Source organism: Rhineura floridana, chromosome 15 (genome assembly GCF_030035675.1).
Source record: "Rhineura floridana isolate rRhiFlo1 chromosome 15, rRhiFlo1.hap2, whole genome shotgun sequence".
Lineage (NCBI taxonomy): Eukaryota > Metazoa > Chordata > Lepidosauria > Squamata > Rhineuridae > Rhineura > Rhineura floridana.
In genome coordinates this window covers 8,989,174-9,015,386 of record NC_084494.1, presented here as the reverse complement: position 1 = coordinate 9,015,386, position 26,213 = coordinate 8,989,174, and the positions used below count along the sequence as shown (strand labels likewise).

At 42.3% G+C, this 26,213-nt stretch overlaps 1 protein-coding gene across 6 annotated transcripts in view; it reads left to right on the top strand.

Annotated features, from left to right (window-relative positions):
* Nucleotides 1-26,213, top strand: part of CSMD2 (CUB and Sushi multiple domains 2) — a 769,620-nt gene that overhangs the window by 225,698 nt on the left and 517,709 nt on the right. For 4 of the 6 annotated variants that reach the window (XM_061596306.1, XM_061596301.1, XM_061596302.1 and 1 more), the window contains one exon: nt 8,240-8,434. In XM_061596306.1, coding sequence (XP_061452290.1) covers nt 8,240-8,434 — 195 coding nt within the window. The remainder of the gene's footprint in view (nt 1-8,239; nt 8,435-26,213) is intronic. The other 2 variants (XM_061596304.1, XM_061596305.1) reach the window with 1 other exon arrangement.

The window sequence follows — 26,213 nt, the reverse complement described above, 5'->3', positions numbered from 1 at the left end:
GACTGTGCTGGGACCATCAAGGGGCAAGCATTTCCACCTGCCTTGCCCCATCCCTCTCCCTGGGCCTTATCAGGAGGAGCTGCAGGCTGAGTCGTGCTGCTGCAGGGATGAGACTGTGCTGGGACCATCAAGGGGCAAGCATTTCCACCTGCCTCGCCCCCCACCCCTGCTCTTAGTGACATTTTTCTGGGGACTGTCCTTTACCAGGAAGATGAATGCTTTTGGTTTGCTGTTCCTGTTTTTTTAGCTTTTACGTTATTGTTAGTTTTTGTTGTTAGTCTCTTAATGTTTTGATGTTTACATGTTCTGCTTTGTACGTCGCTTAGAGTGGCTGACAATTCAGCCAGATAAGCGACTAATAAGTCAAATAAATAAATGTGTGTTTGCAGCTGGCATTGAGCCCTTACTGTAGATGGTGCAAACAGAAAATGGAAGTAAAAACAACCTCTTTAGCATGAAGTTATGCTTGCATGTAGATAACAGCCCCCCCCCGGCATACAGACTTGATGTTCTCCAAACAGGTTGGGCTTTTTTGGGGGGTGGGAGAGAAGACCGTCAGAGTGCCAAGTAAACCTTTCTCTGTATGCAGAAGTTATTGATTTTCCTTTCTTTGAAGGTTTGCATTATTATTATTGGGTACTTTTCAGCTTAATGCTGTTTATCAACATTTTGATGTATGTCCTTAAACATGATGGTAGGTTGGATAAATAAACTTGAGGAAACATCACTACCACCACTGCTCTCCAGCAAGAGAGAATTGCCTGGTAACCAAGGAGGTTGTGTGGGAACTTCCTTTTCCTAAAGGCAGAGGTTGTTTCTCTCATTGATAAAGCTTTAAGGTTGGAGCCACAATGGTCTTAAAATATCACTGTCAAAGGCTGCTGCAGATAATTCAGGTAATAAAATGTTTCCTTTAGCTCTGTAAATAGGACAACAGGCAAGACTGAGGCACTGAGATCTATTAAGCACCTTGCTGCTTATTTTATATGCAAGCTGTACAAAACAAGATAGAGCTGGAGTGAAACTGGGGAAGACATTTCATCAGAGTGGCCAATAAGCAGAGAACGAAACATTCCTTGAAATGGTGCTGGTCTGGTCAGTTCTGCCTATGTGACAAACAGGGGAGGAAATGTCTTTCTTCCCGCTGCTGCTGCGTAAGGAGGCTGCCTGCTAGCCTGCAGTATCAACAGCGGCCAGGGATGTTTGCCCTTTAAGGTGCTACTCCCTACCTGGCAGCCACCATTCCATCCGCTGCAGCAGAGGGAGAGGTGAGCAGGCAGGGCCCACTCTGTTGGCTCAGGTGGGACCAACTGCCATTGGGCTTCTCTTTCCCAGAACTGCACCCCCGAGTGGCCACTCTACTAGAAAGTTTCAGCACTTGAATGTTCTTGCTTTCCTCTGGCTTCTTCCTTTATCTTCCCTGTTTGTATCGGGTTTTCTCCAGCTAAGCTTTGCTCAGAGTTAGAGATGGGGGAGAATATCCGCTAAATTGGACTTAGTACCGGATTCCGACTGAATCTGACTGTGCTGTCTTTTTGGACCAGCACTGATTTCTTGTGGTGGGCCTCAGCTGTAATCGGCATAGATTTTTTTTTCAATCCCCCCCAATTATATGTAATGATCTTTGTAATTTCCTCTCAGTTGATGCACTTGTGTGTAGGTGTGATAAATGGGGGGGGGGAAACAACCACATGGAACACTGTGATAATTTACGTCGGCATTTATATTAAAAATATGCTTTTTTTTTGCAATCAAAAAACAAAACAAAGTAGCAGATCGAATCGGCAAGTGTCAAAGTAAGCAGGAACAAAAAAGGGGTGGATCAAGATCGAACATCAGAATACAAGTGGATCATAACTATGCAGCAAATCCCATCCCTACTCAGAGTAGACCTATTGGACTCAATGGACCTATGATGTTCATTCATTTCAGTGGGTCTACTCTAGCACTGGATGTGTCTTTGTATACTCTTAACCCAAGGCCTGTGTCATGTTGGGTGACAATAAATAATTAAATATAGGGGATTCACAGGGATTTATATCTCCTGACTGGCTGCTCAGATGACGACGACGATGAAATAATTTATATAATACCTTTCATTTCAAGAAGAAGGACCAAGGCAGTTTACAATAAAAGCCAACTGCAAAATAACAAGAATAAAACCAATTATGAAAAATACAGCAGCCTGTAATTAAAACACATAGTAAAACAACTACATTAAAACAAATACAATTAAAATGAATAATGATCAAGGCTGTTACAACAACGTAAAATTTAAAACAACAATGAAAGTAGGAGATTCAAGTCTGGAGATCTTTAGCCACATCACTAGATGCTACATCTTGAGTATGTAGATCATAAGCTTAACTCAGGCTAGCCATGTGATGCGTTTGCTGAAAAAGCGAATGCAATCTTAGTCTGCATTGATCAGACTGCATTTCTATTACTGTCTGGTTTGGAGCACCAGTAGCAGTGGTGTGAGTGGATGGGTGACGGTGTTCATCTTACCTCTGCTGCTTACTGGGCGATAGGGGTGGAGCAGGGAGGTTGGCATGATGCAGATGCATTGGAGAAGCACTGAACTGGCTGCTAGAATTTTATTTGCGAGCCAGTAAACGGGGCTTTTATTCAGGTGCATCTCTCTTTGTCTTTGCCTGCCCTGGGTTCTAAGGCATAATAATGGGGAGGGGGAAAGCCTTTATGGAGAGGGGGGATCATGCTTTCAAAAGCTATAGGGGAATTGGGAAACGGCTGGGACAAAGGCCTGCTATGATTATTACACTGCACAGGATCTGAATAATGGCTATGCCTTAATCTTAGTAGCAGTTGAAACATAGGGAACAGCTCTGAAGATCAGGCAAATGTAAGCAATAATATTAGTTCAGAGGAGGTTCATGGTGGTGGAATTTTTATGTATTTAGATTTATATGCTGCTCTATCCCAGGAACTCATGGCGTGATTTACACTGCATTATAAAACATGAAAATATGCTACTCTTTGGTCCAAAGGCATACTTGTCACTGAGTGTGTAGAGTTATGAGAGAAGGGAAGGGAGGGAGGAAGAAGAGAGAGAAAGAGAGAGAAAATCACACACCTAATTCTCACTCTTTTCCATTCCTTTGTAAGCCTTAGTCTTTTGCTTGCACTCAAAACAAGTGTGTACTTGTTTAGATATGTTTAGCACATGCAAGTTTAGTTATTTGTGTGTGCATGTGCATACAAGCACGTGGACATTTAGTTATGTTTTTGCATGCACTCAAAATAAGGATGTGTAGAGTTATGTTTTTGTGTGTGCTGCAAGCAAGCCACATGTAAAGCAAGGTCATGCAAAGAAGGCACCTTTTCTGGTGCCTTTCCCCCTTCTCCTGCCCTCCTCCTGGGTAACTTTGTTGGGTCCTCATGGAGAGAATAAAGGGAAAGTGGACGCGACGACCGGCACACATGAAATGTGAATTAAACAGGGCCCCATGTGAACACACCTCCTCCTTTCATTTTGGAAATCCTTGGGTTGTTAGAGCATGTTACAGTCCCAACAGCTCTGTAAGGAAGATTATGCTAAGAGAGAGTGCTTTGTTTCTAAGGGTAGAAGGATCTATCCATTTTGCTTCTTTCAGTTTCTTATTGTTTTCCAATCTTAAATTCAGTTCTCCACATTTCTGAAGCAATTTTGTATGATTTTTTAAAAAAACAATCCTCGTGAATATTCTTCAGCATTTTAGTGTGAATTTGTCCTAATAAACACTTTTCCCCCACATGCACTTTTGACCAATGCAATCTGGGTGAGATGCAAGGGGTCTGCCCCTCCTCTCTCCATTTTATTTAGTGAATGTTTTCATTTAGAAACTTGCTCCTATCTGCTCTTATCTGGCTCTTACTCAAAGGAGTTCCCACCCAATGTAAACTTCAAACACTTTTCTAGAGCATAAGCAGATGCTCCTTAAGAAATTATTGTAAATGTAGTAGCAGGGATCAATTATTGCAGGCTTCCAGACAGGGTACATTCACCTAGTGGCCTTTGACAGTCACCATGCTAGCAAATCAACTGCCATTGGCAGTGACTTGCAGGAACCATTGGCTCATGAATGCCCTTGTGGACCATCAGTAGCTTCAGAAATGCAGGTGACATGGTTTATTAAATTCTTCCATATACAGCTAACCATGTTAACACTCAAGAGTTTATCATCAAGGGTCTGTTCCAACACATGTGATGCCTTCTCCTCTCCCAGTTGCTCTGCAAATATGTTATTTATATGCATGTGGAAACCTGCCTCTAAGGCAGAAGGGTGACCAACGTGCGGCTCTCCAGATGTTATACTAAAGTGTCCATCATCCGCAGCCATTGGCCAAATTGCTGTCCAACGGCATCTGGAGAAACACAGCTTGGTAACCCTGTGCTTTAAGCTCTAGAGGCAAGTCTGCATCTACGTATGAGTCACTTCTTCTGAGCAGACCTGCATGGGGTTGGGAGTTCTAATCTGAGATGGCCATGGAGAAACTGAAGCAGGGCAGTCTTTATTTAATTAACCATGCAGCCTCTGACAGGGAATGTGGCTCTTAATGGGGGGGGGAGAGCTTGTCCACACCTGCTGTAAGGACACATTTCTAAAGGCAGGGAAGGATCTACCATGAGGGGGAGGTGAAGGGGTAAAATTCTGAGATGGCTCTAATCCAGAGATGGGGAATTTTGTGGCCCTCTAGATTATTGTTTTACGTATTTATTTATTTAAGACATTTATATACTGCTTTATCATTCACATCTCTAGGAGGTGTGTGCATAAAAACCTCCACAAACCATACAGGAAATAAAATCATTAAAAATCATAAAACCAAACGCTGCCTTGAAACACTTGCTGGAACAAGAAAGTCTGATAATGTTGGACCATTATCTGTGCTGACTATGACTGACAGCAGTTGAAGTACAACAGCATCTGGAAGACCACAGGCGACCACTAGAAGACCCACACCTGCCTAGCCTATAGGAAATATGTATAGGTATAACCATCTTGGTTATATAGGACTCTAAACCTGTTGACCTGAGCCTGGGTCCTAGCCTAATGAGCTAGCCAGAGTTGGCTAATGAGCCCAGAGATACCATCAGCTCCTGTGATTGGCAGACAATATGAAGCCCCAGGATTGGCTATGCTTGCTTGTAAATATGGGGCATGTGATTTTCTGGACTGGTCATTTGAGCAGAATGTTCTGCGTGCTGGGCTTCAGGGGCCACCTCTGGCTCCTGCATAAGGCCTTGAGTTGGGGAATGCACCTGCTAGGTATGGCCTTTGGTCTTGCTGTCCTCAGCTCAGCCCTGGTGATAGCCGGCTTTACCTTTACAAGGTTGTCATGTGCGCCCAAGCCCTCAGTCTGTACATGTTGTCTAGAAGGGAATATTACATTTGCTAACAGAGGAAAATGAGGCGGAATTTGTAAACGAGATTCTGGTATTCCAAATATGATATATAAAGAAGCAGACAGCTTCGACCTGCATCTTATTTTAACAGTTCATTAAGAAAAGAGCAGTGAGTGTTTGACAGTGACTTAAAAAAAATGATAGATTTTTACTTGGATTGAAGTTCCAGTCATTAACTTCAAACAAAGAAGGCTCAAAAGCCAGGAGCAGGTTCAATTCTTGTTGCTGCTGTTTTTTAAAAAATGACATTGGTAATATAATTAAATTGGGTTCTGGAGTGCCAGTGGAAAAAAGTAAAGCACTTGTGTTGTGCCTCGTCTCAACCCATTTGCGGTCTTTAAATGGTGCTCCTATTTGTGGGAGGACTGGAGGACCCTTTCCTCGCTTCCCATGTGAATGTTGCCACAATAGCAACGTCATTCTTTATGGCAATATTAGGAAAGCACCTTGGACAGCTCCTTGAAAGTTCAGACTACAACTCGGGGTGGATTCCACTGCCTCACTGACATGGAGCCATCAGCCGCCACTGTGTAACTCATCACTCTGAGCTGTGCCAAGTGATTGGATGCAGCCATCCCTTCCATTCCCTACAGTGTCCCAGGCAAGCGACATCCTGGGACATTCTGGGAAATGAATAGACACTGCCACCCACTGCTGCATGGAGCACAGCTACCACAGCCAGGCAAACCCACCAGGGCCCAGTAGTTAAGGGCCAAGCAGAGGTCACTTTCCCCAGACCTTCCTCAGAAACTGAAGTTTATTATTGATTGATTGATTGATTGCATTTGTATACCGCCCCATAGCCAAAGCTCTCTGACTCTGGCTCTTTAGTTTTAAAAGGTATATTTCCTTACGACATTTAGTCCAAGTTGCTCAGGGCAGAGTACATAATTCTCCACCTGATTTTCTCTTCATAACAGTCCTGTGAGGTAGGTTAGGTTGAGCTATAGTGACTCTCTCAAGGACATCTAGTGATTTTCATGGCTGAGCAAGATTTGAATCTAGGACTCCAATTTCTAGCTCAAATCTCTAACTGCAACACCACATTTTCTGGTTGCTGACCAGATGTGCAGCCTAGTCAGCCACTAGATCTATAGGTTGACCACAGTGAAGGAGAGATGCTTGATTGATATACCACTTATATGCCAAAATGGCTTCTAAGCGGTTTACATCTTAAAATCGATTGGAAAATGCATACATAATTAAAATACCCAATTGCAATTCAATCAGAACAGTAACACATCTTTAGTTAAAGTATTCAATGAAACCAAAAACATGACAGTTAAAACAGCTAAAAATAATCAGTCAAACTAGTTAATAAAATCAGAGGTTTAAATGCAAGTGAGTGCTTGCCTGAACAGGTGTGTCTTCAGAGGCTGGTGGAATGCCAGTTCTGATGTAGCCTCTCATATTTCAGCAGGGAGGGCATTCCATGACACCAGTGAAAAAAACTGCTTCCAAGTTACCACAAGCCAATAGTCAAGACATGGCAAAACTATTTATTTATTATTTATTTATTAGATTTATAACCCACTTTCCTCCCAGTAGGAACCTATTTGGTTCCATTTGCTGAACATATTACCCTTACCAGGCAATGGAGCGGAAGGCAGATTTTGAGGTAACCTCGTGTATGGATGATGTATAGTGGGCCTCCATTCTGCCAAAGTGGAATGCCACTAAGTGCTGTTTTCACAGGAAATAATTCATCTGTCTTGCTGTTTGGTTGGCAACTAAGTGTTCCCCAAGAGACTAGATTTGAGGCCTTCAGGTGTTAGTCTCTGGTGTATATCTAGATTTATTTGTTTAACATCTCCTATAAAATGTGTTTTATATTCATTTATCTTAAAAAAAATCAAGCTCTACGTTGTGTGCTACTGAAATGGTACCTGAAACTGTGTAAAATATTATTGCTGCTGTTAACAAGGAACAGTTTTGTAGAACATTAACAGCAACAATTAAAAACATAGCTAGATGGAAAAAAATAAAGGAAACTAAAACCATTTGCCTTTAGCCTGCACCAGGCACGTTCCACAAGCATTCAGAGGTTGCTAAAGCTAATCTCACTTCCTTTAGGAATGTGTTTCAAAGCAGAACTGTCATCATGGAGAAGGTGTTGTTCCATGGGATTTGATGTAAATTTGTGGGGCAATTGCAAGCTATAGTTCACTGGATTGGATGTCACATCAAACTATGGCTTGCCATAAATCAGTAATTAAGTGGAAGAAGATGAGGAGAGGAGGAGCTGTGGAATCACAGGGCTTCTTCCCATTGATATATCCCCATTGAAAGCATTGGTGTTTCCTTTTTGCGTGCCCAGATTCTTGAAGGTTTAGAGATGTAGTGTGAACCATTGTGATAGACACCCATGTATTTATTCCTACTCATCACCTGGGCTGGTGGTGTGCTGGGTGCTACTGCAGCTTCTCCCCACTCACTAAGGCTAGAAGAAGAAGAAGATGTAATCATGATGGGATCCCCATTGTTTGGAAAAGGGTACTCTGATGCTACCTCTGACTTGACCTGGAAGAGCTGGGAGAAGAATGTGTGATCGTGTTCCAGAACTCTTACTAATTTTTTGAGGGGTGGTTATTTATTTATTTATTTATTAGTCACCCATCTTGCTGGTTATCCAGCCACTCTGGGTGACATACAACATAAAAACATACAAATTACATTAGAGCATTAAAAATCTCAAACAATAATAATAAAACCTAATTTTATTATTAGGTGGAAGAGAGCTCTGTTGGAGATGGTGGTGGCAGTAGAGGCTAATAATTTGATGGATTGCCAAACAGTTTTATGTCATTCCTTGTCCTCCTTCTCTCCCTGCAGTTCTACCAAGCCACACATGTGGAAATCCAGGAAAGCTCCAGAATGGAATCCAGCAGGGGACGACATTCAGTGTTGGCGACAAAGTGCGTTACAGCTGCAATCCGGGCTTCTTTCTGGAGGGTCATGCGCTGCTCACTTGTCATGCAAGCTCAGAAAACACTGCCTCCTGGGACTTCCCTCTGCCCTTCTGTCGGGGTAGGTGGGCTTTCCTTCCATTTATGGTTGGATACAGATGGGTGAATCTGTCAGTTTTGGCTTCTCTTCGTTTCTCACTTTCTCAATCTTAAATTCAGTTCTCCACTTTTCCATGTCGGTTTGAAAATTCTTTTTTAAGTCCTTATGAAAAAAAAATCATGATTTGAGTGCAATTTTTTTCTAACATAGCCTTTCAAATGTCATTTTGCCTAATTTCACACTTTTGCAGGCATTTCCTCCAAAATAATGCATTTTGTGTATGCTGTTTTACTAATATATGGATTTTGATGCACTATTTACATAGTGTGTGCATTTTTGTACCTCTTACTTGGTTGGAGAACTGCATTGCAAAGTTTGGAGAAGTGTGGATTTCAGAGGGTAGCTGAATTTCAGTCTGTGTGTCATTTTGGAAACTGTGAATTATTTAGATTCGCCTGGTCCCAGGCTGTGGTCTGAAGGCACAAGATGCCCCCGCTTTGCTGAAGCTAAGCAGGTCTGGGTCTGGTCAGTGCCTGGATGGGAGACTGCCTGGGAACCCCATGCATGCCACCTTTGGGTTCTATGCCAAAAAAAGGTGGGGTATAAATGAAATAAATAAATGCAAATGAAATTTCTTCTCCATCCCTAGTTTTGGGTCATGCCAGTGTGTAGGTTCGGGCCAATGCCATAGGCATTTTGTGGGCATTCCCTAAGGAGCATATAGGACTCAAAATGCTTTGTAGTGTTTTATTTGGTTTTTGTTGGTGGTGGGGAGAGAATCTGTGCCAGATAGTCCAGTGCCTGCACCAAGAAAAGGTGAGTTGTGGGACCTGCAGATATTGTCCCAACAAAGCAAATGTATGCATAATTCTGCATAATTTATTATTGTTCTGCTAATTATGGGGAGGAAGTGCCTAGTGGCCGATGTCAGTGGGGCAGTGAATCCACTCTGGGTTTTAGTCCAAACTTTCAAGGAGTTGTCCAAGATGTTTTGTGCAGCTCCTTGGAAGTTCAGACTAAAACCCAGAGTGGATTTACTACCCCACTGACATTGGAGCCTCCAATCTCCCCTGAAGTCAAGCCCTGTCTCTAACCACTAGAAGTTCTGTTCAACCATCTGATTTGATTTCAGCTGGCACAGGGCACATACTTTCAAATATAAATTAGCAGCCGCAAGGACTTGAAACTTTCTTCTTAAGTAGAAGGGGAGATTCTTAGGAACCTGAATACCACATTTTGCATTTTCCCCTGCATGCTTCCACAGAAGTGCAGCGTGCAAATAGCCCACTTACACTATGGCCTGTATAAGGTGCTTTGGGGGTCTACGTTCATTTCTTTTTATTCATATATAGCAAGGCTTCCCAATGCCCTCCTCTGACTCATCTATGGGACTAGCTAGTTGTTGAGGCCAGGGGTGACGGACCCAGCCTCCTTCCCGAGGAAGGAGGGGGAAGGCATGAGTTTCAGAGGCCTCTGCCGTTAGGGAGCATGGACGATCCAGCTGTTGTTGAGTCTAACCCCGACCTTGGGGAAGAGAGCAAGTCGCCCGCCCCGCCAGTTCCTACGGCTGGTCCTGCCCCTCAATGGGACAGCGCTCATCCACAGCACTCCCACGGGACTGTTGGGGGATGCTCCTGAGAGAGCAGACACTCCTCCTTCGCCAAGCAGTATCTTAGAAACACCCGACGCTACCCCGCCCTCCGCTCTCCCGCCTGCCGATCAGGAACCTGTGCTTTCCGATGAGCCCTCGGAAGCTCGCCCCCCCTCACCGTGCTCACGACGTCGGGAGAAGCAGACAGGGTAGAAGGAGGTGTGTGTGCGACAGAGTGAGAGGTTACGCCCCAAGACCTCTCCTATTTGAGGCTACCGTGCCTGCAAGTCGGCGCTGAGTCAACTTTCCTCACAAATTGCAGAGCATGTCTAGAGTGCAGTTAGGGATTGTAGTGAGTTAGCATAGGGGTTTCTATGAGGCCCACAGCCATTGATGTATCCATTACTTTAATAAAACAAGAATTGATTGCACCCTCGTCTCCGATTGGTGGTTCTCACTCTGAACTGGACACTAGTAAGTAAGTATGTGGAAGCATTTGACTTGTTTTACAGTAAGACCTGGAAAAGTCTGGAGAATTCCACCTCTCTCTTTTGCCCCCTTCCATCAGGCATCCCATGAGTCGTTCAGTCAAGTATCTTGTATTGATTCCTTTATTGACTCTTTGTCCGTGTAATCAATTATCAATCCTGTGCTGGAGCATAAATCTTGCTTTTAAATTGAGCAAAGATAGTTTGCCTGGTGATGTATAATTCCTTAGTGCAACTGTGATATGTGTGGCTAGCTGCATTTTTTTTTATCTTCCACTTCTCTACCCCAGCCCGTTTTTGTTACTGATTTTCTGAATATGAGGCTGGTCTAGCTGGGTTAGCACCATCCGTCTTGACTGCTTAGCGGAATTTCATGCTGAGTTGGTACTTCCACCGAGAAACCTTATTTTTCAACTTGGTTATAGAAAATAATCATTTCATCTTGGTGCTCAGCACCGTATCATGTTTCATTTTCTTGCCTGGATAAGGAGGGGAAAGCCACACTAGCGGAGACCAGCATTTCATGTAGGACTGAGCCAAAGCTACTTGCTAGTTCCAAAAACATTCTTGGCAGTGTTGAAAAATGTTTCACCTTTATAAGCAATTTATTTGGCACTCTGTATGAACATGTTTGTTTGCTTGCTTGCTTGCTCAAAATGGTCCTCACTCTTCATTGCTCACAGTAACATCAAATTTGATTGAATGTATTAGCTAACATGATTTCATCACTGACATCACATAAAAGTGTAGTGTCTTTACATCAGTACTTTCCACTGTGTGATCCCTGATTAGCTGGGATCACCACAGGAGTAATTAGGAAAGAGAAGAAACGGCCCAGAAGAAGAGGCAGTGCCGTTGGAAAGAACTGGGGGAAAGGTTTTAACAAGCACAATCATTCTGAGGAAGAATTTCTTTTCCACTGAAATAGCCACTTCCATCTTGAAAATGGAAGCTGGTGCATATTCAGCAGCCCTTGCTGCATCCTGGTGTTCTCTAATTGACCACCTGGTATGACAGAGATGGGTAATCCATTGGCTGGATCTGGCCTGGGGAGTGGCCCAGCAGCCCCTGTAGCTTTATCTCTGGATCTCAGTGCTTTGGTGCTCAGCAATGAGATCCGGAGATAAATCACTTTGCTTGCTCTTTAGAGATGAAGAGTGAAAGGAAGCAATTCCTTCCTGCCCAGGCAGATCATTCTCTGAAGAGCAAAAGACAACATTTCCCTCCACTCAGAGAAAGAATGCTCTCTGTGTGCATGCATGCATAGTGTGTGTGCATATGAATGTATGTGATTGAGTGCATAAGGCTGCATATGTGTTTGTGTGTGACTGAGAATGCTGTGTGCCTTCCTGTGGGATGGTTGTGTGGACTGGATGTCTGGTGAGCAGGAATGTAAGAAGGCACCATTTTATGTTCCACCCTGTGTTTGCTGCATGCAGTGCTGTTGCCATTCTGCTGCAGTTTGTCTTCCATCAAAAATAACATTATTCATCTCGCTGTTCACTATGGTGAAGTGTATTATTCCACCCCATCCATTTCAGTGCAAAGGAAACACAATGCAAAGGGGGGTATTATCAATTATGTAACATTTGTGGACAGAAAGCATCAACAACAGCAATACCAACTGTAGTCACTGGAATTCTTTCTGTTCCAGATATGACACAAATGAGTGAACATCGGCAATTTGTTCCTTTTCCTTTTTCAGAATCCTCTGACATCCCTAGTGATGAACGTGCATTTGTGGTCTGCAAGTGTAGTCAATATGTGTAGAGAGTGTGCATGTGCATAAGCATACAACAGGCCATGCCGACCATTGGCATATAGCCCTTGGAAGGGTTAAAGCGGTTCTCGGGCCAAAAAAAAGCTGAGCTGCTCCTCTTTTAGGCGGCATACCCTCCGAAGGCAGGTTACAAAAAGTCAATACAATATAAGATTAACATTCCAATATTTAAAATAGCAGTAAAAACAAGTAACAACATTACACTAACAGCAACAGATAAAACAGGTAAACACAACAGCCATAAAAAACATTTAAATGCAGAGTGGAATAACAAATGTTATTACAGTTTTCCTAAAGGCCAACAGAGAGAAGGCCATATGAATTTCCCTGGGAAGGGCATTCCAGAAATACAGAGCCAACACAGAGAAGGCCCTGTCTCTGCTCCTGACCAACCTAACTGCTTTCACTAGCAGACCAGAGAACAGAGAACTTTCAACAGCAAGTAGAGCTTAATATTCATCTTTTCCCTACAATGAGGGACCATAGCTCAGTGGTTTTGCTTGTAGAAGATCCCAATGCCAGTCCTTGCCCTCTCCAGTTAAAAAGGACTGGGTAACAGGCGACGGGAAAGACCTATATCTGAGGCCCTGCAGAGCCAATGCCAGTAGACAATACTAGATGGATAGATAATCTAGCCTGCTATAAGACAGCTTTCTATTTACAGTAAAGGTGCCAGAGCTTGGAAGGTATGTGCCCCTTGACCCAGCATATCCCAAGTCCTTGAAACACTGAGAGCCATTAATCATCTTACAGTGCAGGTTGCATTTGAATTATGCATGCATGGTAGAGAGCTTCTATGCTGCTGCGTTGAACTGGCCTGAACTTCCTGCCAGTGGACGGAGAGCTGCTAAACTGAGCCGTGCTTTATCAGAAGGAATAGGGTGTGGTGGGAGAGGCTGCAAGAGCATCTCTAATCTCTGCCCCACTTCCAACAGTATCACAGACACACAACTATGTCTGAATAAATGAGGCGAAACTATCCTGTTTTCAAGCATATTTTGTTTCTAAGTCCTTATTTCTAAGCATATTTTCTCCCAAAATAAGCATTTTTCTTTAAACTGCCAAGCAATGGCAACTTTGGAAGGAGTGCAAAGCCCAGTGGATAGCTAAATTCTGATGTGCACATTATCGTTGTGCCCCAGACGAAGGGGGAGTTAGATCAGGGAGGGGGGATGAGGCTCCTCGGGGAGTTGGAGGAAGGGAGACGAGCGGGAAGGGTTCTGGCAGCCCTCAAACTCCCCTGCCGGGCACTTCCACCGAGGCAGCTCCTGCCCTGCCTGAGAGTCCAATGCCCGAGCAGTTGGGAAGCGACTCCGTGCAGGAATGCCTGCCAGACACCTCAAACGCTTCCCAGCCAATCAGCTTCCCACTTCCAGAGACCGCGCTGTCACCTAGCGAAGCCCAGCTGTTGGATGAGCCATCTGAGACTCGGCCTCCTTCACCCTGTGCGAGGAGGGTTGAGAAGAGACTTTCAGAGGGTGGAACTCAGGCAGAGCTGCCATTTACACATGAAAATCTTCCCTACTTAAGCAGGTGTCTCCCAAGGCACAAGTGCCGAGTCAACTCTCCCCAAACGCTGCAGAGCCTGCTTAGCTAGGATCGTTAGGGAAAGGAGTGAGTCAGAGTAGACAGGTATATGAAGGGCACCGCTGTGGATGTAACTATAATAAAAAGAGAAAAAGACATCACCTTGCCTCAGTCTGCATCCTTTGTCTCTGGGCAGGACAATTATAGTCCAAGGGGTGTGAATCAAGAAAGCTTATGCAAGTCATAAGAACTGAATCCCTCAAGCATTACTAATGATGGCAAAATTGGGATGATTGTGTTATGCCGATTAACAACAATAGCTGGATAGGAAACCATTGTATCTATTCAGGCACAAACAGAGAGAATCAACCTTCTTGATTAGTTTTAATTCATCAGCTTCATGCTGGAGTTTTCTTTGAAATTTAATGGCTAAAGATTGAGAACTTTATTAGCAACAGGGCATCCTGGGAGACTGAAATTTCTGAATGTTGCTATTCTCTTGCATGCGTCTGTGTGAAATAACCCCATGCATCACACTCCATAATGCGATTATGTTTTCACTCTTTTCCCTACACTGAGATTCTAATGATGTAGGGAAAGTATGACACAAGGAATGGACTTGCGTCCAAAAGGAATGAGATTTCTGAGAGACCCCCAACAAAAAAACCAAGGTGCAGTGCTTTTAACCTTTAAAGTCCTAAACTTCTTGAGACCCGGCTACCTTCTTCCATATTGATCTACTTTAAATTTCTGGATCTGGATGCCTCTATCTTCAGAGATTAGGCAGCTTGTGACCAAATGAGAGGGCCCTTTCAGCAGTTGCACCACAATTACAGAATACCCTTCCCAGCCAACTTTTACATGAGGGCACGGAGTAAGCCCGCCTTATTATTCTCCAAGGCTTTTCACGGGCAATGGAGGTTGCTGCTTTTATTTTTATATATTTTATTTTATTTATTATTACTATTTTCTGGTTTTCTTTGATCTTGAGCCATTATGGGTCGCTGCTCATTAAGAAATGTTACTACCCTTGTCAACAGTTGTAAAGGTTCACTTGGAATTTCTCAGTCCCCCCCCCCCTCATTAGGAAATTTCAAATTTTCTCTGAATTCACTAACAACTTCTAGGATATGGGAACCTCTCGAATTTCTCAGATGTTTTGCCTTACCAGACACTTCCAAGATCTTCCTTGAATGTTCCTTTTGCTGAAATTTGCTGACAGTTGTAAACTGTGAGGACCCCAACCTACTAGAGTTCTCTTTGGACTGTGGAAGCTGTTGCCCCCTTCCCACTTTTCTATTGTGACTGGGACACTTGCAGAGTTAAAGATACTGAAATATATTCTCACTCCTTATTTACCCAGTTGATCATTGCACTCTGCAGGTGAGGGCCTTCTACAGATACTATCTCATGAGGAGGTCTGTTCTGTCCCATATAGAAATTGGGCCTTTAGTGTGGTGAAACTAGGGGTGGACGTAACAGGCCGGTATCTATTCAGGTTTGTTCTTTGCTCACTAGCCACTGCTTTTACCAATCTGGGTTTTTTTCATCACAAAAATATTAATATCAATATTTTTAAAGAAAATGTCTATAATATGAAAGGAAACGTTGATATTTTGAAATATCAATAAATGAAAGGAAGCATCAGTAAAATTGTCATTCTTAATGCCAATATTTTAGAGGTGGATTCCTTTTGAAAAAAATCTATCTTCGAAAATAGCTGTGGAAAATTGGTACATAAAAATCCGATCCACAATGATAGAAAATAAGTGAATTAATGTAAAATTTGGTACCACCTCTGAATTAGGTGGAATTCTAGCACATCTCTAGTTGGTACCAACCCTTTGGAATTCCCTCCTCTTAAATATTAGACAGGGGCCGTCTCTGTTGTTGACTGAAGACCTTCCTCTTCAAACGAGCCTTTTAAGTAGAGGACTCTCCCATTCTGCAACTGTGCTAGAATGGTTTTAAAGATTTTTAGTTTTTATTGTTTTATTGCTTGTTTGCTGCCCTGGGCTCTGTTGGGAGGGAGGATAGGATATAAAATTAATAACAACAATAAGTAATAATAATGGGACCTGACAGCAAATCCTCTTTTATTATTTTTCTTCTAGCTGGTTTCTTAATACATCTTTGTAAGCATTAGCATTTTGCTCTGCAGTTGGTTTTTTAAGCCACTGTCGGCGGCAATGGGAGCATCAATTATGCACTGCCACCTGCAGCCTATTAGAGGCAGAATTGTCTGAAGAATACTTGTCCCATTCTGAAAATTAGGATCACGTCCCTGCACAGCCACCTCTGAATCTGTGGTTCTCTTAAGGCATTTGATTGTTTTTTCACGGTGATCACGTTCCTTTATCAATTTTGCCTGTTCCAATTAGCTTCTACGCCAGTGTTATTGTTAGCTTGGAGGCCAACGGGAGGAATGGCAACATGCAACTGTTTGTGGTTATTAGGGAAAGAGCCACCAGAAGACCTCACAATCACCCCATGCATCATGTGTGGTGGGAGAACATGTTTGCAGAATTCAGTCCTCCAAACTACCCATCTCTGGTAGAGATGGGGAATGTAACCTTCCAGGTGTTGTTGGACTATAGCTCCCATCCTCTGGCCTTGCTGGCTGGGGATGGTGGGACTTCATCAGCATAGGGAAGGCTACAGGTTCTCCACCTCTGATTTCTAGAATCTACCTTCAGACAATGTTGCTATTTTCATATTTCTGCTTCTCTGCCAAGGAGCTCCTATGCATGTGCCATGGAGAAAATAAAAGTGAGAAAATCCCTGACACAGATGAAGGGCAATGCACAAGAATGTGTTGTTGTTATTATTGTTGACAGAGCACTGTCGTGACCCAGGGTACTGATCTGCCTTCCCGGGGGGGGGGAAGGGCCCAGTTCATCTGTGCACATAGAAATGGGTCAATGGCATCATTGTGCTATGATAGCTCCAGTGATCAGCTGATTGTAGGGGTTTTCAAAGCCCCTGTGCACAATGCTTTACAAGACCTCACAAAACCCCATTTAAGACTGAGAGTTTACTGATCGTTGGAGCAAAGTGCAAGTTAAGCTTCTTTGGTTTCCAGCTCCTTTCTGAACTCTCTGTGGTGCTAACTTCCTTGCTTCCGCTCAGCTGGGACCTGGCCTCTGCTTTGTTCAACCACATTTCTGGAACCTCCTCCTATCTGGCCATCCTAGAACCTGACCATTTGCTCTATCTGTCCATGCATATTGGACCACCACTCCTGATCGCTGACCAGTCCTTCTTGACATCAACATGAAATTGACTCTTCTTTTTTCTGCATCCTGGGCATGAACCTAATTGGCATTTTACTCCCCTGGAACCTGGGTCTGGCTGTTTTTCACCTGGGCTAGACCCCTTTCCCCAGCAGAAACTTCTGCCTCAAATTGAGCAAGTGGTCAGTGTGTTTAAACAGAGTTCTTCCTTGGGGTCACTCTTGCTGGGGAAGCCTGGAGCTTCTCAGAACATGTTGGATCATTTCAATGCATTCTTCATGGGGCTACCCTCGAAGACAACTCAGAAACCTTAGCTGGTCTAAAATGCAGTGGCCAGATTACTGGCTGGGGTTGCATTCATATAACCCCTGTTTTAAAGCAGCTGCGTTGGTTACCAGTTTGTTTCTGGGCTCAATTTAAGGTACTCACACTAATGTTGGTCTCAAATATCTGAAAGATCACCTTTTCCCTACAGACCTTTTTGGGTGTTAAGATCAGCAGCGGGGGCCCTCTTGGTAGCTCAGAAGCTCAGGTTGGTGGGCATTCTCTATGGCAACCCTTAAATCACGTAACTCTGTCTCCACAGAGGTGCACCTGCCATCTTCATTATGTAGTTTTCATCAAATGCTGAAGACACATTTCTTTACCCTGGCCTTTGACTGCTGCTGCTGCTGGTGGTGGTGCTACATTATTGTCCTGCCCTTCCTCCCAGAAGGGGCCCAGGGCAGCAAACAAATGATAAAACATTAAAAAATCTTTAAAATATCTTAAACATAAAACATCTTCAAAATATCTTAAAAATAGACTTCCGGGAAGGGTGACTTAGCCTGTGCCTGCTTTTGAGACGGGCTCCTGCCTCAAAAGAAGCTTATTCAGATATATCAGTCAGTTTTTTCTTTTTTTTTTGACTGATTAAACTTCTCCCGGGTAGGGAGAAACGAAGAGATTAACCTCAAAGCCTATTTTTGTTGGGACGACCAGATCTCATTAATTTATGGGACGAGGTCCAGCCGACGAAGGTGGGACGGATTTTTAACAGCAAGCTCTATCTGATAAAGCGAACGTTCACCTTATCTTCTAAGAGAGAACGCACTAACAGGCAAGCACCCTTCTTTCTATATTTTTCTTTTACTTGACTTAAATTGTTGCTGTTTAAAAGAGATTTGCCAGATTGATCGGTTTTTGACATCTCACTGGGGAGCCGTAACTTCTCTCTGCTACGCACTAATTAATAGCTTATCTCTGTTTTTGTTGCAAAAAGCTGTCCTGGATTTGCATTCTAAAGATATACACAGAAGAGGGATTTCTATTCCAGATTTTTATTTTGAAAAATATTATACTGTTTTGAGACTACTCTCTTTTTGGTCTATTTTATTTTGACGAATCTGTTTCTTGACGATTGCCATTAATTGTTTCGATCCTGGGAACTGCATTTTGTTTACTTAACTATTGGAGAGATAAGGCTGTCTGCTCTGTTTATACTGTGATGTCACCAAGTTTGGAGTATTAACCCAATTGTTGCTGAAATAAGAAGTGGTTTTCCTATATTTTTCTTTTAAAATGGCAATTAAGAAAGTGGCTGAAAATCTGGAAATAACTATGTTTCAGAAAATAATGGATGAGATTGAGATAATGAAAATTGAATTGAGTAAAATGAAGCAGGAGATTAAATATATAAGGGTCCCTGTGAGAGAGGTGACCCTGGAAGGGGTCCCTGTGAGAGAGGAGACCCCGGAGATTGGAACAGGGGTCCCTGTGAGAGAGGCGACCCTGGAGACTGGAATAGGGGTCCCTGTGAGAGAGGAGATCCCGGAGATTGGAACCAACGTGGAACAGGAACAAGATTTGGAGTCTATGGACTTTAGAAATAAAATCTATTGTTTGGAACTCAATGTTATCTCTGAAGAAATGAATGAAGATTCTAGAGATAAAGTTATCAATGGCATGGATAATCTTCTGGACTGGAATGATGTGATGGAGCCCAATATAGAGAAAATCTATGGAATTATCTGCAGCCATGTGACAATGGAAAAACTTTTAAGAGATGACCCAGTGTATTTTGAAAAAAAGAACAGAGATATGATTTTACAGTAGTATTTCAGCAACCTATTCAGAATGGATGGCAAGAAAATATTTGGGATAGAGGTAATCCCCATCAGACTCTTACTATATGACTATGGCTTTGACAGCAAGATTATTATGGAATACTGATAATGGAAGATTGGATATTGAAATTACTGGACTTAACAAGATTACTGAAGATGGAAGATGGAAAATGGAACTAATAGAGATAATAGAACAATGGCTACTGAAATTATTGAACCTAACAGATTCTGATGTGATGGATTAATTGAAATGTTTATTTTGACTATGGTTATGACAATAAGATTATCATAATTAGTAATGAGATGGATTAATCGATATGCTTATCTGGAAAAAAAAATTGATAGATATATTTCTTAAAGAATTGAAACCTCTCTTTGACTTTTTGTGGAAAGAATAAAGTAATGTTTATGAGATTTGATGATTAAGTAAGATAACTACTGGAGGAAAGTGATTTTATAATATGACTTAAGAGACAGGATTGTTATATATTATAGACTTATAACTGATTTGATCTTTGACAAATGGGAAGTCAATATTTTACTCTTTATTTTTTATTTTTGTTTTTTTTTTCTTTTTTTCTTTTTGTTTAACTATTTTTGATTTTGTTTTTTGTCTTTGAATGTTTTATGATTTTGTCTTGTATGTTTTATGAAAATCTGAATAAAAATTATTGAAAAAAAAAATATCTTAAAAATAAAACATCTTCCGTATATATATTTACAGATATGTTTAAAAAAATCTTTTAAACAATTGCAATACAGATGCAGACTAGGATGAGATCATTTGATATATGTATGGACCCACTCTTTTCATGATTGTATTTTGTTTAAAATGGTTTTTAATGTTGTATTTTACATTGTTGTGGCCCACTGCCCTGGGCCCCTTTGGTGAAAGGTGGGTAGTAGTTGTAGTATCAGGGTTTTTTTTAATTAGAAGATCAAAAATGGTAGACAAGCTTCCCAGAAAGGCAGCTTGGCCGCTTCACTACTATGAAGTGTGAAAGTAGGTGTAGGGGGTGTTTTGGGGTATAAATTTAGATAATATGGGGTGGCAATGAAGCCAGTAGGCCTGATCCTCTTATTGTGTGAACTAAGGTATGTCTAGAACATTTCTGATATTTTTTGCAGCACTCAGTTTCTGGAGCTGACACAGGGATGTTGGTGTATAAAGTCTTCTGTTAAGGTGGAAAATCTGAAAAGTGCCTTGGAGGAAGAGTCACTGATAGAGGGGGCAGGGCTGTTACACAAAAGAATAATGTGGAACCTAATAAAGTGTTGGTCAATTGTTAAGAGGGCTAGACAAGTCAATAAGTTGTAACAATCTATCGTGCCTTTTGCCGAGTGAGCTCAGAATCATCTCATCATTGACATGGCTTGTAATTTACAACACAAGTCGATGCATCCTTACCTTGAAAGTCCATTCCACTGTCTTCAGTGGGGCTTGCTCCCAAGAGCACATGCATATGGTTGAAGCTTTAGTACAGGGGTCACCAACCTTTCTGGACCAGTGGGAATATTTCGAATTTGAAGAAAGTGCCGAGGGTGCCATTCATAAAATGGCTGCCATGGTGGTGTGGCATAACACAAAATTAGAGAGAGTACCATCATTGCTGCTTCTCTGTCCTCTCCCCCCAGACAGCCTCATGTTTACTATGTCCTGCTGGTCCTGATTGTGGAGATAACAGTGGCTGAAGCAGAAGGAGCCTGTTTTCCCCAATGCCAACCCTAAACCAAAGCCTAGGCTGCCATCCTGTACCCACTGCATGTATTGGCTAATAACACTGACAGGCTGCAGTAGCCAGGCTGGCTTATTTCACAGAAATTGCTTAGAAGGGTACCTGTTAGGGATGGGCTTTGCTCTTTGGTTCCGCTCTGTGTTTTGGTTTTTTTCAACTGCTTGTGGCGCCAATCCACAAATTCTGCCCCCCTCAATTTTTTCTCTATTTCCGATCCACTTGCGATAGCTAACCAAATTGCTAATGCTGTTGGTGATCTTTCTACCAGTGGTCTCTTGGGTTTTCTATTTAAATTTAAATTAGGCAGATCATCGCTTGTCAATTGGGCCTCGTGCCTCAGGTTATTGTGGTGCTGACCAAAAAATTGAGACAGAACTTCAAAGGAATACACATTGCACAGAGCAGAGCTGTTTACATTAATAAAGATGTCAAATTAGCCACAGGTTTTTTTTAAAAACTCTGACAGTTGCAACCATTAGTCAAACCTGATCCGAAGACATACAGGATTTACAGATTCTGACAGAATTCGGTAACAAATCCAAAAATTCCAAAATTTGCTCCCATCTCTAGTACCTGCACATTTTGCTTCATAGCTTTCTTTCTAGGAGGGCTAGAGATTCACATTTACTTATTTATTTTAAATGCAAATTCAGAGTCTGGGGCCTTCATGGGCATCATGGCTCCCACGGGTGCCGAACCAGAGCACCCACTTGAGTAGCTTGAGAATATAGTGCCAAAGACAAGTCCAGTGCCTGTCTTATAGTTATTTAGTTGGAAAGCTAAATAAATAAACTGAGAGGGATGCAGCAAAAGGCAAGGTGTTTACCTTACGCCCAGCGACAATCAGCTGAGGTCTTTCTGAAAGTGACTTCTCCACAGACAGCAGGCCCAGCCAGTAGGAGTGTATCTATGGGTGCAGCTGCTGCAGAATTCTCAGCAGTAGCACAGAAACTCCATTATGCCACAATTGATTGTTGAGCTCTGAGCTAAAAGAAACAATAAATCCCTTAGTGGCACAGTCTCCCTTGTCTGAGTTATGCCCAACATTTGTGTTGTAATGCAAGGAGGATAAAATCAAAACAAAACAAAACAGGACAAGGAGTTTGCCCCCCACAGAAAAGAAGAAGAAGAAAGAAGCTTGCTTCATGGTTCCACCACACTTACTGCACTTATACTCAGCACAAAGGGCTGGGACTTGTGGCATCCTCCATTGCACTGACTGGGAGGTGATGGGTTGGGACCAGAGCTTGGAAAAGTTACTTTTTTGAACTACAACTCCCATCAGCCCAATCCAGTGGCCATGCTGGCTGGGGCTGATGGGAGTTGTAGTTCAAAAAAATAACGTTTCCAAGCTCTGGTTGGGACTTTGTTTCCTGGGCTGGTCAGGAACCATCTCAGGGTAAGAAACCAGGAGTGTCCTTCTTTCCTCCCTGGTCACTCCTTCTTTATTCTTTAGGGGAGAACCTCTTTAGGCTCTTTCCAGAGCTACTCAATATTTCCATAAAAACATTCCATTTATGGATAAATGGGTAAAATAACTAAGCTGGAAGCAACCTGTTCGGATCTACAATATTGGAGCTACAATACTGTTAAGACAAAGATGTATATTTTAACTGATTTGTTTACTGTAAGACCTTCCCCTGATCATAATAATCATCACTGCTTGTAGATAAAAATAAGGGTTAAATAAGATGCATTCCATTTTATTTTAAGCAATGAAGCAAACAGGGTGCTTGTAGGCAGCCCATATGTTAAAGGCTATATCTTTGTACACATGCACATCTTGACAGTTTATGGTGTTCGTGACAATAGGTTTTGTTCTGTTTCTAGGCTGTTAACAGCAAATCTTGCAACTCTGCATGTCACATATTTCTCTCGGTTAGGCAGAAGGCAAAGTATGCTAATGAAGCCATTGAGATTGAGCTGAAATTTTGAGCATACAACCCTGAGGAGTTCTGCAAAGGCTTTGCCCTGGATCCTGTGTTTTTGGGTTGTGAGGCTGAGTACAATACGCAGAATAGGGCCCACCTAAGCAGTGCTAATCATGGGACATCCTTCCCAGAGTTGTCTGGCAGGCATCTGATTGGCCAGCTGCAAGCAGCTTGTTTAGGAAAGTTGTTTAAGAAAGAGTATGCAGAACATCCCAGGTTCAGTCTCCAGCATCCCAGGTAGGAGTGGGAAAGATCCCTGTCTGAAACCGTGCTAGGCCACTGCCAGGTAATTTAGAGAAACCAGGGCGGAGAGGCCTATTTGGCAGCACAGACCAGATGGAGTGGCCTTGTGGGCTTAATTTGATAGGTGGGAGGGCCACCCACCTGTCAGTCACCCGATATCACAATGATGTTATGTTGTTTGGAGCTTTGAAGTCCCAGGGCTTTGAAGTCAGGGCTTCAAAACACCTTGCAGTCAGGAAGGCACTACTAAGAGGGGGAAACCCCCCACTATTTTAGCAGGAGTTTCAGTGCAAAACCCTTTGTGCACTGAATCTTGCCAAACTGAACAGGATTTAAGCCCCTGTTCATCATCTGAGGAGGGGGTATTAAATTCCATGGCATTGGCTTTGTGCACCAGTTCCTTGTGGAGAGCCAGCAAGTGTAGCCAACACAGAATGGAACCCCCTCCACATATCAGCGGATGTCACCTGCCCATTGGAGTGGTGTCATATGATTGACAGGTAGGTGTGGTTTCTGGGAAAAAATGCCTCAGGCAAAATTGCAACCTGTGGTGGGCAAAGATTGGCTTGTGGGCCAGAGGTTCTCCACCCCTGATATAGGCTACTAGTCTTCAACGCCCATGATCGGAGGGAGTACGCTCCCAAATACCAGTAGCTGGAAACTGCAGGAGGGGAGAGTGCTCTTGTGCTTAGGTCCTGCTTGCATGCTTCCCATGGGAATCTGGTTGGAATCTGTGAAAACAGGATGCTGGACTAAATGGGCCATTGGCGTGAACCGGACCAATCCAGCAGTCCATATTGCCCAGCAGGGGAGATATGATAGCACTCTTCAAGTTCTTGAAAGGTTGTCACACAGAAGAGGGCCGTGATCTCTTCTCGATCGTCCCAGAGTGCAGGGCATGGAATAATGTTGAACATCAGGAAAAACTTCCTAACTCTTAGAGCCCCATGACAATGGATCCAATGACCTAGGGAGGTGGTGGGCTCTCCAACACTGGAGGCATTCAAGAGGCAGCTGGACAGTCACCTGTTGGATATGCTTTAATTTGGATTCCTGCGGTGAGCAGGGGATTGGACTGCATGGCCTTATAGGGCCCTTCCAACTCTACTATTCTATGATTCTTCTTATGTTGGGAGGACCTACTGCTAGGTCATGGCCTGATTTAAGATAAGGAACAAAAAGGAGGCACACTCGGGTGCTAGTGGTGATGGGCTGTTTATTAAGCTCAACACATTTCGGAGAACTTTCATTTGAAAGGAACTAAACAAAACAAAATTTAAACACTACTCATAGTTTGAGGACAACTTTGTTATCATAGATAAAACAACACAGAAACATCTCCAATAGAACTTAGAACTATACACTCCACAATTTTTCAGACAAAGAAAATTCAGTTACATTGAAACAAAACAAAACACATAATGTATTTATGATAAACGAGCAGCATTAATACTGCCATACAAATATATGGTAGACAAATTTAACGTCTCCAAATTCATGTTTGGGTTAAAGGTGTAGTGCTGAAGATTGGTATAGACCATACTGAGATAATGGTTTAATGGTCCTGGTCGGTAGCCTCCTGCGTTCTTCAGGTGCTGGAAGTGGAATTCTAAAACCAAGTGTGGCTGGTGTGTTTAATAGGATGGTTTTGCCAAGTTCAGTTAAGTCTATCTTAGCTGTAGGTAATCATCATCATCATAAAGTAGTTGACAGACTCAACTGAGACAATGCGCAAAGCTGCGCACATTCAAGGTAAACAAAAATACACTTTCTGAAATAAAACCATAATTAAAATGTTTCAAAAATCCACTTGCTGCAGGGCAATCTTGCGTAAAATTAGGAAAAATGGAAGTATTTAATGAAAATGGATATAGAACCAGCCCAATCACAGAGACGCCAGATTTGCAGAACCACTACAAAATTTGACCAAAATTTGTTCCCCCCCCCAAAAGAAGAAAAAAAAAGAAACAACAACCCTGTACTTCCCCAAGAGCTTAAGCCCTTGGGAGGTCTGTGGTTTGAGTCCAGCACACTGTGTCTCATTACCCTCACAGCCAACAATGGCTTCAGCACACCATCCAGCTCTCTAGAAGAGGTTAAAAAAAACCCCTGCTTCCCATCACGTAGGCAGATCTTGCTGAGCCCAAAACACTCCAAATCCCTTGTGGAAAATGGAATCGATACCAACAATGGAAGAATGGCTATTGAAATTAATGGACTTAGTTGAGATGGACAAATTGACATGTCTTATTAGAGAAAAAACGACAGATACATTTCTTAAGGAATGGAAGCCTCTTTTGGACTTTTTGTTGAAAGAAAAAAATGAAATGATGATAATGGGATTTGACGATTAATTACGATAGACTTTGGAAAAAAGTGAATTTCGTATGTTCTAGGAGACAGGTTTGATATATATTATATACTTATAGCTGATCTGTAACAAATCGGAAGTCAAGTTCTTCTTTTTATTTTTTTTTCTGTTGTATTTGTATTTGTTTTTATAAAAATTTGAATAATATAAAAGTTATTATAAAAAAAACACAAATCCCTTGTTAGCTTGTTTGCTGAATTTAACCGGAGCTGATGGGTTTCTGGCTCCACAGATTCAGCAAGCCAGCTGAAGAAGTTGGGAACATTTGCAATGCTGCTTTTTAAGCATATCAGATATACATTAGCTTGTTAAAAGTGTTGTGACCTATTATAACTCAAACAGTTGCTTGGGGTGTACTGTGCTCAAAGTGCGTGTATGTGTTTTATTTTATTTTTGTAATCCTGGGCTCTTGACAGGTATTTTGATATGTTGCAATAACTTAAAACTAAGCACATCAAGTTAGAGAAAATATTAACAAATGGTGCCGGAAGCTGTTAATATTTTAAAAATGATTTTTAAATTAAAAGTTCCAAGAACAAAGGAGAGAATTCTCCAGAAAAAAAAGTCAGCTGTTTTATGCTGATTTAGGACTTGGTGTGGCACAATGGTTTTACTCCAAGGGAGTGTTGTGGGATGGTTTCCATGAAGAAGTTCATGGTGAAATAGTCAGAATGGAAAAGCAGCTCTTTAATTGGGGCTTTAAAAAAAAAAAAAAAAAACATTGTCTTTGAATCATTATTATTTTTACTGTGCTGTTTCTTAAATTGTCTGTCAGCATTCATGTTATCAAAGCCT